Genomic DNA, 18,139 nt, shown 5'->3' with positions numbered 1-18,139 from the left:
TGTAGACAGAGCCAACAGTCTTGAAAAGACTGAATGGCCACGTTCAGCTATTCGGCTTAATGATAGAATTGAGATTCAAACAATGACAGGTGGCCAGCTCATCGCCTAAAAAAGAATCCCAAGTTTGTAAGCCTACCCCTTAGTCGCCTTTTACGACATCCATGGGAAAGAGATGGAGTGGTCCTATTCTTTTTTGTATTGGTGCCGGGAACCACACGGCAAAACAAACAAACAAATTATAACATTAATAAGGGATTTTAATGTTGTTTCTCCTTATACGAGTAAGTTAGTTCTGGGATGATACACGAAGCTTATTTGAATGTAGGGCTTCCAAAATTGACATTAAGTTGACGGCGTAATCGAAAACCGATATTGCATTATGGAGGTTTCATTGCTTGTTCGAAGGCGTACCTAACGATGTTTTGGCGGTCTCCAATCGAGCTACAAGGTCATGGGTTCAAACTTCGGTAGATATTTTTTTTTTAATTTGTTTGTTGGTTTTGGAACAAAGTAAAATTGGGGTAAATTTAATTTGATTCAGCTGCCCTCATTTTTCATAATAATTTGCTTAATAAAGCAGCAATGAAAATAAACATACATACATACATGTCTATATCCCTTGCGGAGTAGACAGCACCAACAGTCTCGAAAAGACTGAAAGGCCACGTTCAGCTGATTGGCTAAATCATAGAATTGAGATTTAAATAGTGACAGGTTATTAACCCATTACCTAAAAAAAGAAATAAAGAAGTACATACTTAAAACAAGGGATAGGATTATAAACTTGGGATTCTTCTTTTAGGCGATGGGCTAGCAACCTGTCACTATTTGAATCTCAATTCTTTCGTTAAGCCAAATGGCTGAACGTGGCCTATCAGTCTTTTCAAGACTGTTGGCTCTGTCTACCCCGCAAGGCAAATAGACGTGACCGTGATATGTAAATATGTGAAAGAGATGGAGTGGTCCTATTCTTTTTTTTTTCTTATTGGTGCCGGGAACCACACGGTATAAAAATAAATAATGAAGTTCTTAATTTACCTGAAAGTCAATAGTCCCCAGTTCTCCATAGCTCCAGCCTTGAAGTCGGGCAACGCTATCATGTCAATCTTCGGCAGCGGGAAAGTGATCTTGTAATATTCCTCCAGGAACTTCAGTATTTTCGGTCCTATATCTAGGGCGTATTCGGCGGAAGACAAGGCCTCTTTTCTCGCCCAGACCGCGAAGTTCTTGTCACTTTTGTGTCCAAAATCCGTGACTGCGAAGGCCACGAGGTAGGTGGACATTGGAAGTGACTCCGCGTAGTGGTCCCATACGTAGTTCGGAAGAGTTTCGCTGGAAAGACGGTAAAAAATTATTTCTATATCATAGTACGTTACATAAATATTTATTTATTATTTATGTAATCTTATTTCACGTTTCTACCTGTTTATTATAATCGACCAAAAATTGCTTAATAATTACGTTTGTTGTACGGAATTTACGTCATGTCGCCTTTTACGACATCCATGGGGAAGAGATGGAGTAGTCCTATTCTTTTTTCTATTGGTGTCGGGAACCACACGACATTAATTTTTTTTTAATTTTCACAATTACATAATTTGTGAAAATATCAGCTTTCTAGCCACCACGGTTTATGAGATAGACCTGGTGACAGACAGACGGACAGACAGCGGAGGCTTTGTAAAAGGGTCCCGGTTTAACCTTTAAGGTAGGTACGGAACCCAAAAAAAAAAGCAAACATAATATTGAATTTATGCGAGTCATTAATTTTCCGTAAACTTTTCTCACTTCGCATCTTATTAAATAACAATAACTTTCACTGTTCATGGGAATCCACAGTCCATTGTTTGTTTATGAACATAAAAAAAAACATAGATAATATAGACACAACAGTAGGTAGTAGGCAGTAATTATATGCGTTGTTTTGTACGGATCTCTTTTATGAGTCGGTCCTGACTTCCAAAGATTAAAGTGACCTATTTTTAAAACAAAAGTAGCTTAATTCATTGTTTTGACGATGAAAGGATAATAAATATTCTTGATATAACAGCTCATAATGAGAATGTAGGCAATATATTTTATAACTAGCTGTGCCCCCGACTTCGTCCGCGTGGAATAGTTATTTCTGGCATCATTAAAGCCCTCAAGGATGAATAATTTTAGCTCTTAATGCTAGCTTGTCGGTTTCGGATACTTTTGATCTGACTTTTTGCGAGAATGTTCCCGATTTGATCAAAGTACGTTCATCTAGTCATTCCTGCTCCAACGGTACCATTCAAACTCCCTTTATATAATAGCTAAGTCAACATTTTCACTTATTTAAACTGCTTATAAATAAATATATACGGGACAAATTACACAGATTGAGTTCGCCTCGAAGTAAGTTCAACACTTGTGTAACGAGATACGAACACAACGATACTATATTTTATAATAAATACATACATTACATAGATAAACATTTCAGAACCAAACCAGTCAGAGAAGGTTCGTTTCTCATCATGCCCTGGCCGGGATTCGAACCCGGGACCTCCGGTGTTATAGACAAGCGCTGCGCATATTTTTATCGCTGTGCCTAGAATCAAGTTAAAATTCTACCACAATTAAGACCTACAATTCTATTATTATTATCATCCCTACTATTTTATTCTTTAGAATTCTAGACCATTATAACTTACTGTGATTCCCGCTTGACGATATTCATATTGGAGACAGACGTCATGTTGACAGGCCTAGCGATGCTGATAGTGAACTTGGCTTTGAGGGCCGGCTCGTCCCAGCACGGGAACGCTCGGCGGGCATCAGTTGCTTGGAACTGGGTAACTGCTATCCATCTGCGAACAACATCATCTATGTAACATACATGTTTAAAATTAATTTGTTATTAGCATTAAGCGCGTATATTGTACCATACATGTTGTATTTGGTTCTGTTAGAATAGAATACAATAGATTTATTTTCAAAATTAACACAAGGTATCACTTATTGACGTCACATATTTTAAATCTAATTATAACTACTACCGCTTCCAAAGCGCATGTGTAGAAGAAGCGGCGGAACAAACTACACTGCAGCGTTTTCATCGGACGTTACAAACATACATACATATGATCACGTCTATATTGCTTGCGGGGTAGACAGAGCCAACAGTTTCGAATAGGCCACATTCAGCTGTTTGGTTCATTGATATAATTGAGATTTAAATAGTGACAGGTTGCCAACTAGATAAGTTCTCTTTCTTGTTTGTGTTAAATACGCAGTAGATGACACTTTTCTTTTTTAGTCATTGGAATTTCTGAATTATTTCAATATTTCTGAATCATTATGAACATTAATAAAAATCGATAAATATGTAGACCAAGAAACTCAGAAGCATGATCAATAGTTATTAGTTATACGTCACTATAGTGCCATCTAGACTCATTACAAGATTGTTGTCTACCCCGCAATTGATATTGACGTGACTACCTATGTATGTAAGAATGTGAATATAGCCACATTTTCAAATTTGACCGTTGAAAAATTTGGAGACATGACGAAGTTATTTTTATATCTCTGCTAGAATACCATAAAGTTTACTGATCAAACAATAAAGGTAATAAGATTCGCCAAATGTTTTTTTTATAGCTATTAATTCATCGTTTGTATTCTGTTCAGAACCTCCAATACATGTTCTGCATCGACAACCGAATGACCTCCTACTATGCGACGTTTAGTTTTATTTTTAACTTGCTATCGGTAAGTGAAGTTAGATTTATTAAGAATGTTATTTGGAAATAATAACGTAACATCTTTTATTATTACTAATATTACTTTAATTACTATACTAAAAATTTATTGGTATAGTTTAGAAATTCTAATAGTCACAGTTTGTCAACTTAAAAAATGTTTAGTTTCTTAATTATTAATATACCGATTTAAATTTCCAAATTTTATCATCTTTTTATGAAAAATTAATAAGTTATTAGTTGTAAGATTGATTTATAATTATTGATTTACACCAATCATATTATTTTTATTACAAACATTTAAATAATATTAAGTAAATTTAATGTTGCCTGGAAGGTAAAGAGCTACCTTTAAAAATAAAATATTGCATGATTGTAAAGAAATTATAAGTGATACCGTAAGAGATGACTTCAATGGAATTATCGTATTACTTCTTTAAAATAAATTCGACTCACCTAGTGACATTTTTTTCTTCATACGAACTTCTGTAGAACCCATGCAGATTGTCATTCAACATACCCACGAATGTTATGTTCAAAACATATTGCTGTCCCGCTTTCATTGTTTCTGCCACAGATACAATATGAAACTGCCTCGCTATATCTTCAGTTCTTCTAGTTATCTTCAACGCTTTACTTTCACTCTTATCAAACACTTCAATACTTTTAAACATTAATTCCACTCCATGAAACGTTATTTGTTGTGTATCATTCCTAACCGTCAACACTATACTAGTTTCACCATCAAATGTGAAATTCCCTTCATAAATATAAGGAGTTAATTTAACATAATAACGCTCTGGTTTGATATTTCTTGGTAACCGGACATCAGTTATTGTAGGAACAGCTTCTTCAGTATTTTCTTCAACGGGATTAGCAGTAGTTTCAATTGGAAGAACATGTCTACTATTATCGGTACTTAACGGAATCACTGATAGTTTAGGTGGATCACAATGGGTAAGTTCATATTTAGTCACATTTGCTAACTGGTCAGTTCTCGGGCAAGCCGCGAAATTGTAAACTAGGAATGCTGTAGCCACGATTGCTAGTGCAAATATCACTAGGATAACGAATGTTAAACTCTTTGATAAGTAGACTCCTCGTTTGGTTTTTGTAGAAAAATCGCAGGTCGGCTGGTGATCCATGATGCTGAGCGGCTCCCGCGCTTGAGTCATCACATCACAGTAGGATTATCTGTAATAGAAAATAATCGATTAATTGTCGTGGTTGCGTGATTCGTCATTATCGATGCAGGAATAGGTCAAGACTGAGGACAAATAGGAAACAAATTGCACGTTAAGGTCGACGTTTTTAATTTTCTAGTTCAATAGTCATCAATCATTGATGAAGACATGGATTAATTTGACCATAAACAATTTTTCACGGTTCAAGAAAATATACAAATATGAGTTATATAACTGCTCGTTAAATGTCAATTTTTTCTGAAATTATACGTATATTTAGATAATTCATATTAATAATAAAATAAAAATTAAAGTGCCATTTTAATCTGTTTTTACATGTGATCTACATACCAAGCAATCCTTCATCGGTTAATAAACTTACAAACAATTGAATTGTAACTTTATAATAATTATTATTAAAACAATTATTGCCATATCATTAGAATATAAATGACTTTATCATCGCGTGTCAACATGAGTGAAACCATTGAGGCTAGTATTTACTAGCTGATGGTATAATACAGTTTGTATTTACAGGTGGCGATGGTAATAACATTAAAAATTAAATTACAACGTCACAAGATTTGTAATTGTAATAGTAAACAGAACTAGTTGAACAACTGGGAATTGTTAAGAAAACTGGTTTCTTTATAAAGATCTTGAATAATACTCGTAGTTAGATAAAGACTTTTATTTTGTTGGGGTGGAACGGTTTGTAACCGACAAAAATAGTGATAGTTCTTTTAAAATTTCCAATTAAGTTTACGTTCTATATTATTATCCAATAATGAAAAGGATGAGGGAAAACATTGTGAGGAAACTTGCACATTCAGGCAACTGGATGTGTAAGCATGATTTAATACGGGTTCAGCTCTCCTGCAAAGGTTGCGTAGGTCAGACGGGAGTCGCTTCGTGGAAAAACCTGATCCAGGATCCATGGTCAAGGACTTACCCCTAGTCCCTCACTAGAGAGGCGTGGATGCAACCGGGACTAAGGAAGAAGAAGACTATAATCCAATAATGACAAAACCATAATTTTACACTTATTTTGTTAAGAATAAAAATATTAGTTCAAAGTACTACAAGGTCGAAGTTTATTCAGAATAAAATAATTCAATCAGATAATCTACATCCCTAAAAGAGTATGAATTACATAACGAGATCAAGGTCAGTATGAGCTAAGGAAATGTATCTATAAATTTCATATCTGTACTAGCTGCAAAGAATGTTTCCAAGACAGAATCTTTGCAGGTACGATTAACTTTGTCACACGAATGAAATCTATAGGAATATGTGCCTTATTTATGGCAGAATAAGATAAGAAATGTACTGGCTTGAGAGTTAAGATATTATCGAGTAAGTCTTGGATAACTTGCCTGATCACGTCTTTCAACTCTTTCACTAGACAATTTATGTGTGAGATATCCTATTGGGAAGATTCTCAATATGTCAGGTTTTAAATATAGGAAAGGAGATAAGAGGAAATATATACTACGTGTCATTGAGAATGTTCGAAGTGGAAGGAATGAAAGGCTAGAAAATTGATTTCTGAATTTTAATTCCATCACGAACTCGGACTAAATGTAGCGTTGGAATCTTGTTACTGCAAGTTCTGCTTACTCTGGGAAGGATAAATATTCGATGTCTCTACTACAAGAAGTCCACAGCTGAACAGATTCTAGAAATTTTTAATAACAGTGTGCAAAGTGTTGTGTCATCATGTTTTTTTTTAATCTTAAGTTCTTCTTATATTCTTTATTATTCTTATTTTGATTATAATAATGTTCAGAAATTATTGTAAGAATTTTAAACACAAAACTCATAAAACATTTAAATTATATCATAGTTTATATCTTACTAATAATGTACACAAGTCAATGCTTTCTTAAAAAAAAGAAAGGCATACTGAAAGAAATTTCTCTAGAAAAAATTAGTGCCCTTGTACTTAATATCTCTTTAGTTTAAGTTCTATTCTTACCTTTTATTTGATGTACATTAATAATTAAAAAAAATATATTGTATCTATATATATGATTTTAAATGAATATGTAACTTTATTCTTTTTGACCAAACAATACGTTTGCGTATAGATCCTATCCTGTCAGCCATTGTACTTGTTACATAAGCCGCGTCTCCAAATTGAATGTGTGAGTTTATTTGTATGTCAATTGAATCGAAAGATCCATATTATGTTACTCTTTTGTTGAAAACGACAAGGTGACTGGAGGAAGATTCAAGGTGTGATAAAAAAAATGTGTGATGAAATAGTTACGTTTAATAAACGTTATTTAGAAGATTCGAGTAAAAAGGGTGGCTAGTAATTTGTCGCCATTTTGGACTTTTGTTTTTAAATACTAAATTCAAAGCGAGACTCATCAGGGCTAGTATTTACGGATATCAACGGAGTAAAAATCTAAAAAGCGTAGGTGGTCGAATCGATAAGGTGGTTAAAATGCGTGATGCGCAGAAAGGCGCAGGTTCAAATCCCAGATCGGCCATGTACAGAACCAATGACTATTTTTAAAGTTATGTACATTAGTTTTAATACTAACCGATGCTCTTACGGCGAGGGAACAAAAGTAAAGGAAAAAAAGTAAAATACATAAATAAAATCATGCCACACGACACCCCTAGAACTAATAACTTAGAAAAAACAGATTAATTTCTATTGTCAATAGACATATGAAAATAAATCGGCAGCTTAGTCACATAAAGAGTTAACTGTCTGTCACAATTAATTGAGATTGATTGAACGTGTATATTAACGGCGATGAGATTTCATTTAGAGTCAAAAGACATGAAAATGCCGTGTGGTTTTCGGCACTTTGGAATAGTACCACTCCATAACTTTTCCATGGATGCAGTAAAAGGCGATTAAGGGATAAGCTTATATATTATATATTCCATTTGTAGGCGACGGGCTAGCAACCTGTCACTATTTGAGTCTCAATTCCATCATGCACAGCTGATACAGTTGAATTTAATCTTTCAGTCTTTTACAGATTGCTGGCCGTGTCTCACTCGATAGGGATAAAGACGTGATTATCTATACAAATATTATAAAGCTGAAGAGTTTGTTTGATTGTTTGTTTGAACGCGCTAATCTCAGGAACTACTGGTTCGAATTGAAAAATTCTTTTTACGTTGAATAGACCATTTATCGAGGAAATCTTTAGGCTATATAACATCACGCTGCAACTATAAGGAGCAAAGAAATAATGGAAAATGTGAAAAAAACGCTGAAAATTATTCATCCTTGACGGCTTCAATGATGCCCTAAATAACTATTTCACGCGGACGAAGTCGCGAGCACAGCTAGTATATAATATGTACAAATAATCTGAAGCAAAACGGCAAAGTAATGCGTTATTACTTTTTAATTATCTACTCATAATTACATAATTAATATCATACATGGCACACACATGAACACAACACAACATGACTATACACAACACAATCTACTTTGTTCAGCTTTTGATTGAAATCTGTAGAAGTAATCAGTGCTTTTTGATATTTAAGTCATAAGCAACAGCGGCTTGTGCGTTCGTTTAGAAATGGACATGTTTTTACGTGCTATATTAAAAAAAAATTTCTGAGTCACTCTGTAAAGTAAGTGCCTCACATTTTTTGTGATATTTTTATTAACCTTTAAATTTAAAAGCTATATTTAATAACTTAGAATTGGAATTATTGTTAGTTATTAACTTACTTTTATTGGGAATAACTACATATTTATTCTGGGCACTTTATTTACCTCAAGACTTCGACCTGCCGGGACTTGCATTTTTGTAAATAAGTGTAAGTTTTACTTTCAGGCTTATTTGTAGTTTTATCTTTTAGTTTTCATTAATAAGTTTTATTTATAACTAAGACAACTTAAGAAAGTTGTAAAAATAAAATATTTTACTATGCTTGCTGTTGTAGTCTGATATTTTTGTATTTACGTGGATAAAACCTAACGTCTTAGCTTTTTTAAAAATTTGATAAATAAATTATTGTTTGTTCAACTTTAAAAATGCAGGTACTAAGTAGAAAGATTATTCGTTTAATTTGTAACCTTCATTTTGTATAAGACAATTCATAATTTTGATAGAAAAAGAAACCAGTACACAACAAAAGCACTGAACAGAAAAAAACAAATATTCTAAAAAAATTGTTCTTCTTTCCTATATAATAAAGAAGAAGAGTTCCCGAAGAAGTGGTTCCCGGCACCAATAGAAAAAAGAATAGCACCACTCCATACCTTCCAGTGGATGTCGTAAAACGCGACTAATGGATAGGCCTTTAAACTCTTATTTTAAGCGACGGGCCAGCAACCTGTCGCTTTATATGAATCTCAATTCTATCAGAAAGCTAAACAGCTGAACGAAGCCTATCAGTATTTTCAAGACTGTTAGCTGTCTACCACGCAAGAGATATAGACGTGATTATATATATGTATGTTTATAATTGTTTTCTCGACCCGCTATCGCTTATAACTAACACCATACATCATTATGACGCCAGTCGCGATGCGCCGATGCAACTAACAGATGCAACAACGAATTGGGTCAAAGCTTAATATCTTTATTCAGTTATAGCAGTTTCACCTCGGAACAAACTCTCTTTGTTGTTCAAAACGATAATAATAAGCGAACACTCAATTAGGGCTTATTAGAACTAAAGTTATAAGTAAATGTTTGAAATTATGAAGCATGTTGATGTTAACTGGTTGTACGTGGTATTATAACACGAGTATATTTTTACCAATTTTTTAACTGATTTAGTTGTGACAATGTTATTATAATTTTCGAATATAATTATTCACATTTCTATTTGGTAAACATATTTATGATGGTGACTGTACTAAATTAATTCCAAAAATATGTATTTAGAACACCACGCATTTATTTATTGACTTAGAACAAGTTGTTATATCTTATATATAAAATTCTCGTGTCACAATGTTCGTTCCCGTACTCTTCCGAAACGGCTTGACCGATTCTCATGAAATTTTATGAGCATTCTGAGTAGGTCTGAGAAAAGGCCAACATCTATTTTTCATACCCCTTAGAGATAAGGGTTGTCCAACCTTAACATTTTTTTTAACTAGAAATTAGTTAAAAATTATTTATATGGCAAAACAACGTTCGCCGGGACAGCTAGTAGACTACTATACATAACCCTGCCGTACAGTATAACACGAACAAAGTAGGTGGTCTCGCCCGCAGCAAACAATGGATCCATTAAGACACACTTTAAAACTGATAGGATGCGAAGATTGTTAGGAAAGGGAAGTGACACATGCCACTTCACATTTTCCTGCGTTCTCAAGGAGAAAATGAAGCCTGACAAGTGAGGTTGCAAAAAGTTTGTTAAGGAAAATAAGTGTATATGAAATTTAATGATAGTTTTAACGTTCCACAAAAGCTATATCAATCAGTATATATGTATGTACAAGTAAGAAAAATCTCAATATAGTTATGTACCTAGAAATTATAATTTATTATAACAAAGTTATAAGAAAGCAATTCATCATTATCTTCTTTCTCGACTTTAATCCCGGTTGCATCCTCACCTGGAGAGAAGCCTGGGGTACGCCTTTGACTATGGATCCTATATTGGGTGAATCAGGTTTTTACACGAAGCGACTCCAATCTGACCTCTGCAAACTTTGCAGGTAAACCTAACAAGTATTGGATTCATGGTTACACATCCAGTTGCCTGAATTTGCACGTTTCCTCACCCCTCTCCGTACGAGAATAGGTTAGTATTGAATCTAATGTACATAACTTCGAAAATAGTCATTGGTACATGGCCGAGGTGGGATTTGAACTTGTATCTTCCACGACTTAACGAAATCTAAATTGAACATACAAAAGTACATTAGTCTTTATTGTACACGTTTTTATTCCTTGCGGAGTAAACAGAGCCAACAATCTTGACAGGACTGATAGGCCACGTTCGTCTGTCTTAATGTAAGAAGCGAAATTGAAAAATTTCAATAATTTAATATACAAATTTTTTTTCATAAAAATTCTAATTTCATTTCAAATAAGTAGAGCCGCGTCAAAAGCTAGTCCTACTTATATTGACCATGGCATTGACGGAGACAATATTCGGCGTTATCCGGAATGCCCGCAGTGGGACGTGACTCGGGAATCAATTAAATGCTCACTCGGAAAATTCCCGCCGATTCGCCTCATTTGCTCGACGCCATTTTGAGGAATTTTAAATTTGGATTGGAAGCATTTGATCGGTAGCCAATTGTTTTCAATATTATCTGAGATTTATTTTGAATTTATGAATCGAATTAAAATCGAATACCTATTACATCACCGTATTCTGTTACTAAAATTCGGAACAATGGATTGCGAAATGAATTAAGGTTGCTACAATGAATTGAAATTTTTAGAAAATTTACAAATTACTCTATGGTAAACCTAAAAAAAATATCGACCTTAGAAGAATAAGGCCACATTCAGCTGAAGCGTAAAAGTAATTATGAAATTAATTAATTATGAATTACCCATCGTCCAAATTAAGAATAAGACGTTTTTAAAAGTGTGCCTACCAAATAATGACAAAACAAAATTTAAACCAGCCTCATTAAACTTTTTCTTGGAAATTAGGACATTTTTATGTTTGAAAGAACAAAAAACTCATAATAAAAAGGAACAACTAAAAAGAAAAATGTATCAAAAGCTCAGTGACAACTGTTGAATAATTCTTTTTACTACAGCGAAGACACTGTTTCCCTGTGAAAATTTAATGCAAGCAGCTAACGCCGCCTTTAAGAAATAGAAGTTTCTCGCACACATGGGATTTCCATTAAAGAAAAGCGAGTGTCTCTATACAACGTTAGAATATTTTTTTACGTTTGTTTTTTGATTTTATCCAATAAATATGATAATTTTGACTTAGCAAGTGTTACTTAGTATATAGTAATCCTACTAACATTGTAAATGCGAAAGTTTGTGAGTATGTGAGTATGGATGTTTGTTACTCTTTCCCGCAAAAACTACTGAACCGATTACGATGAAATTTGCTATTTAGGTAGCTGAAGACCCAGAATAACAAATAGGCTCCCGGAGTTCCCGCGGGATTGATAGGGTTTCCATGCGGACTAAGTCGCGGGCGTACTTATATTATAAATGTGAAAGTTTGTAAGTATTGCATTTTGTTAATGACGAATAAATGTTTGAGTGAATCTTTTTGTCGCAGTGGTGGTGTTAGTTCCGCTGAATCACAGGTTCAGAGTTCGATTCCCACTCAAGTCATATTGGAAAATGTTTTTTTCTGAATGGCCTTCGACGGTTATGATATTAAAAAATTAAGTGTTTTTAAATTAGCATACCACAAGACATCTTGCACTTCACTTTGGGGCTCAATTCTCTGTAATTTGTCAGGTATCATATTTATAAAGATAAATTAATGATACCTATAAGTAGGTACCTACAATTTTTTTAATTTCAGAATTTTTACCATGTGGTTCCCGGCACCAATACAAAAAAGAATAGGACCACTCCATCTCTTACCCATGGATATCGTAAAAGGCGACTAAGGGATAGGCTTACAAACTTGGGATTCTTTTTTAGGCGATGGACTAGCAACCTGTCACTATTTGAATCTCAATTCTATTAATTAAGCCAAATAGCTGAACGTGGCCATTCAGTCTTTTCAAGACTGTGGGCTCTGTCTTCCCCGCAAGGTATATAGACGTGACCATATGTATGTGTGTGTATTTTTGGACTTTAGGAGGTTTACCTCCAGAAGTTAATAAGATATTTTTACCACCACAAGAGATACCCAGTGCAAAAGTACAGTCTCCTGTAAAATGTAATCCACTTTGTAGCTTCATATACATATCACTCATGGCAAGTGGTAATAAAAGTGTTACGAGCACTTTGAAATGAATGTACTTACACGTTTCTTTTGAGAGCCACCATTTCAAACAATTTATTTTTAAATTCTTTAACCATTTGCACATATACCTACATAAAATCACGCCTCTTTCCTAGAGGGGCAGGCAGTGACCTCATCTTTCCCCTTGCCACGATCCCTGCATACTTCTTTCGCTTCATCCACATTCATAAATCATCGGTTTCGGGTACTCTTGACCAAAGGTTTACATATATATATACAAACATATGATCACGTCTTTATCCCTTACGGGGTTAGACAGAGCCAACGGTCTTGAAAAGACTGATAGGCCACGTTCAGCTGTTTGGCTTAATGATGGAATTGCGATTCAAATAGTGACGGGTTGCTAGCCCATCGCCTGAAAGAAGAATCCCAAGTTTATAAGCCTATCCCTTAGTCGCCTTTTACGATATCCATGGGAACGAGATGGAGTGGTCCTATCCTTTTTTTATTGGTGCCGGGAACCACACGGCCACAAAAAACCAAAGGTATACAATTTAGAAATAATATTTATTATGTCGTGTGGTTTCCGACACTTAAAAATAGGACTACTCCATCTAATTACTACCTATCAATGTTTGAATCTAAATTCCATCATCAAGTTGAACGTGGCCTTCTAGTATTTTCAATACTGTCGGCTCTGTCTAACCCGTAAGGGATAAAGACGTGAACATATGTACGTATATGTTACTGTAAAAGCCCGAACTGTGGTAAATCCTAAGATTTTCCGGTAAAACCTAAGATTTACTAACTCTTAATGGCAAAAGTCCGAACAGTTCTTTTATTTCGAACTTTTACCACCATTCACTAGGTAAATCTTAGGATTTACCTCAAGAGCACGGTAAATATTGAAAATGATTTTTTTACTATAAGAATTAAGTAAATGCTAGGTTTTACCAATGATGACTGGTACATATTAGTTTTGGGAATAAAAAAAAATATTATTCTTAATCATTTATTTCTACCTTTAGCATTATAATAGGCATGTATTTATGAATCTTACATAATTATGTATTTAAATTACAAACATAAAATATCTTCTCACAAACATAACGCTTAAGTTGGCTAATTAAATCTCACTAAATCGGTATGATTCTTATAATTTGGTATTTTAAGGAACAAAGTTGAAAAAAAGACAATCGTCATTAATTAGTAGGTACTAAGTACCTAAGAAAAATATTATTTGTTACAACACGGAGTGCTATTGTGGCACTTAGAATTACAAAGTAATCCTGATGACTTGCAAGCGCATTTCTTCGACAAGCATTTTTTGAGACAGTTACATTTTTTGAATCCTTGTCCTCCAGTCAACGACAATTTTCCAACAACTTCGCGAAGACTCACTTCTTTCTCTTTAACAACATCTTCTATCGTAATAAAATCTTCAGAGCATGAGGTAAACTGATTCTGTGTGTAAAGCTGTTTTAGTACTCCAATATTGGTACCTAGTTGGTAAAACTCGTTGTCCTTTACATCTATTACAACTGCAATGATGCTTTTCGGGTCAGTTTTAGCTCTGTCAATGTCCGGTACTTTCAGTCTTACATTTTGGCCAAGTTTCACATTTGGATTTTTATCAGACGACTTAGCTTTCATTTTTTCAGCAATCATTTTCAATATTTACCGTGCTCTTGAGGTAAATCCTAAGATTTACCAATTACATGGTGGTAAAAGTTCGAAATAAAAGAACGTTCGGACTTTTACCATGGAAAGTTGGTAAATCTTAGGTTTTACCGGAAAATCTTAGGATTTACCACAGTTCGGGCTTTTACAGTAACATATACAATATATTTGTCTGGAAACATACATTTAAAGCGGAATTTTATGACATACCTATATACTTAAATCAAAATGGTGTAAAATTTTATGACATATTGAGGTAGGTTCTTAACTGGGAACACAAAATCGCATAAAATGAAAAAGTTATTAATACCTTTTTTTTACCACAGCCATAATGCATTGATAATGCCTCAGGCAGGTCATGCATAAAACTGAAATAATTTTGCTTATATTTCATTTCCATACGTTAGTTTTTAGGACATTAAAGAAAATTCCCAAAAATTAGGTCAAGGGCAATCAATTCTACTATATTAAAAAAAAATACTGAATAATCTATCATCAAACAAAAAAGCTGAATGTGGCCTATCAGTCTTTCCAACACTGGCGGCTCTGCCTTCCCCGAAAGGGATATAAACGTGACTATACCATATGTATGTATGTAAAAAAGTAAATCTTATAAAATGGAAATGAACATTTCCAAAAAACATATAACACTTCTCTTTTTGGTTTAGGGTTAGAAAGGAGTAGTTAATCTCAGGAATACGCTAGTGAGAAATAAAAAGAAAATTAATGGCCGCTCGCGCTATTTCTTGCCTTAACATTGAAGGTGAACTGCGCTATTATATCATTCAATGAAACAAGCATGGGATAGTGTTATATGACCTCCATCTTACTAATAATAAATGCGAAAGTTTGTGAGTATGTCAGGATGTCAGTATGGATGTTTGTTACTCTTTCAAACTATTGAACCGATTACGATTAAACTTGGTATGTAGGTAGCTGAAGACCCAGAATAACATATAGGCTTTTTATCCTCGACTTCCCGCGGGATTGATTCCACGCGGACGAAGTCGCGGGCGGCCTCGTAGTATATTCATATAGTCACGTCTATATCCCTTGCGGGATAGAAAGAGTCAACAGTCTCGAAAAGACTAAAAGGGTATATATTATTCCGGGTTTTCAGCTATCTACAAACCAAATTTCATCGAAATCGGTTCAGTAGTTTTCGTAGTAGAGTAACAAACATCCATACTGACATACTCACAAACTTTCGCATTTATAATATTAGCAGGATGTACATTTATTACAAAAGGACGAATTCCCAAAGAAGCGAAGCCTGGGTAAGAAAATAGTGTTGTATATATAATCTAGTTCAATGCAAAAGTCGGATAGAAACGTCAATTGTGCTAGCAATTGGCCGTAGGCACCAGGACAGCTCATTGAATCGCAAATTTCTTCGTCTACCTTCGTTGTAAGATCTGTGTGACATCCATATTATGCTAACTACTCGAACCATAGAATTAGTAATAATATTAGACTGTAGAAGTGGTAATATGTTTACAACTTCTAGGTACAGTCTAATATTATTACGAACAAACATATATACATACATAATATAGTGACGACAATATCCCTTGCGGGGTAGACAAAGCCAACAATCTCGAAAAGTCTAAAAGGCTACGTTTAGCTGTATGACTTTATGATGGAAATGAGATTCAAATAGTGAGGGGTTGCTACTTCTTTGCTTACAAGAGGAATTCCAAGTTCAAAAATCCTCTCCCTTAGTCGCCTTTTAAGACATCCATGGGAAAGATATGTAGTGGTTATATTATAAAGTGTCGGTTAGGTCGATACTGATGGTTTCTGACTTGTTGACTGCTTTGAATGTTTAAAATTGAGAGAAGTATGCGAGGGCCGTGGCTAGTGCAAAAATGGATCTTCCTATCCCTTCGGGAAAGGAGCGTGGTTTTATATAATGTATGTATGTTTGCAATTTTGGAAAAAACTACAGTTTCTAGTCAATTTGACTTGTCTTAGGCATATTATTCTGAATAACATACGAAGCTTTTATATCACTTATGGGTTAAACAGATCTAATCTTTACTACTATTATATATCTGAAGAGTTTGATTGTTTGAACGCGCTAATCTCAGGAACTACTGGTTCGAATTGAAAAATTCCTTATACCATAAGCCTTTGGGTTATATAACATCACATTACAACTAAAAGGAGCAAAGAAATAATGGAAAAAAAACGAGGAAAATTATTCATCCTTGAGGGCTTCAATGATGCCCAAAATAACTATTCCACGCGGACGAAGTCGCGGGCACAGCTAGTAACATATAACACGGGACAAATTACATAGATTGTAGCCTCGAAGTAAGTTTAAAACTTGTGTTACGTTATTTTATAGTATTTTATGTATAAACATCCAAAACCTAGGACAATCGGAAAAATTACATTTCTCATCATGCCAGGGATATACTACTTCTGCGTATGCGTATATCTTCCACACTGTATATGAGTATTTATTATAAAATATAGCATTTATCATGAATAAGTAGCACCTTTGTACTACAATTAATGTATTAAATGCTCTTGCATATAATTTTGTGTACATAAATTAGTTTAAAAATTAACTCAATCTGTGTAATTTGTCCCGCTTATATTTATATATATTTTTTTTAATATTATGAATGTATTAATTTCATGCTTCAATTAAAAATATATTTACCAAAGGCTATACAGTTTTATTCATATTTATATACTTGACATTGTTTTTATAGTAGGTCGTTAGTTGCCGTCTATAATGTACTGATCGAAATGGTTATTACACTTGCAACTAGTTAAGGAACCAGTTTTATTTCAAGCAGACTCTAATGCCACAGATTTAGTAATGTATAGAAAGGACATTAATTTTTATCATCATTTCTGAGTTTCAGGTTGTTACGACAGGAGTTACTCCTGACAGCGTTAAGGGACTACTTTTAGAATCCTAATATTATAAATGCGACAGCAAGTTTGTTTGTTTGTAACCTCTTCACGCGTTATCTTTACTGGACCAATCTTCTTGAAATTATACGTATATATAATACTAGCGACCCGCCCCGGCTTCGCACGGGTGCAAAATTATAAATGTTATTATACATAAAAACCTTCCTCTTGAATCACTCTACCTGTTACAAAAAACCGCATCAAAATCCGTTGCGCAATTTTAAAGATTTAAGCATACAGACAAACAGACTAAAATAGCGACTTTGTTTTATACTATGTAGTGATAATCAATAGTTTGGAGGAGAAGGACATAGGGTAAATACTAAAGTTCCCGTAGAATTTGTGAAATTCCTGTCGTCTGCCTAGCGCCACTCTTTTTTGGTGGTGGCGCTAAATTCGCAGGGCGCAGGCGGATCCTGGGAACACGCAGAGATATGAGAGCTAATTTCGCGAGGGCGAAGGCGCGGGTAAAAGTTAGTAAATAATAAAAAGAGCATATTTTATATTTGAATCAATTAGATTATGATTGTAGATGAGTTAGATTTGTTTCTAGGGATTATAGAGGTCAAATGAAGTGTTCTACATGTAGCGACTAGGCCTATGGACTTAGGTTCTTTCACACACACATACTCTTATTACGTCTTTATCTCTAACCTGGTAGACAGAGACAAATCACCTATAAAGGAAGAATCCGACGTTTGAAACCTTTATTACATACATACATACATGAAATCACGCCTCTTTCCCGGAGGGGTAGGCAGACACTAC

At 34.3% G+C, this 18,139-nt stretch overlaps 1 protein-coding gene across 1 annotated transcript in view; it reads right to left on the bottom strand.

The window, feature by feature from the left end:
• The window catches only part of LOC106130332 (uncharacterized), a 56,316-nt gene extending 51,398 nt beyond the window's left edge, over window positions 1-4,918 (bottom strand). Inside the window, exons 1-3 of the mRNA XM_060945906.1 lie at window positions 4,185-4,918; window positions 2,679-2,834; window positions 1,039-1,332 (exon numbers count right to left, since the gene is read on the bottom strand). Coding sequence (XP_060801889.1) covers window positions 1,039-1,332; window positions 2,679-2,834; window positions 4,185-4,903 — 1,169 coding nt within the window. The 5' untranslated portion in view covers window positions 4,904-4,918. The remainder of the gene's footprint in view (window positions 1-1,038; window positions 1,333-2,678; window positions 2,835-4,184) is intronic.
• Between the last annotated feature and the right edge of the window lie 13,221 nt (window positions 4,919-18,139).

This window comes from Amyelois transitella, chromosome 9 (assembly GCF_032362555.1).
Source record: "Amyelois transitella isolate CPQ chromosome 9, ilAmyTran1.1, whole genome shotgun sequence".
Taxonomy (NCBI): domain Eukaryota; kingdom Metazoa; phylum Arthropoda; class Insecta; order Lepidoptera; family Pyralidae; genus Amyelois; species Amyelois transitella.
Note: the sequence above shows the minus strand (reverse complement) of the source record. Positions and strands in the feature narration are given on the sequence as shown.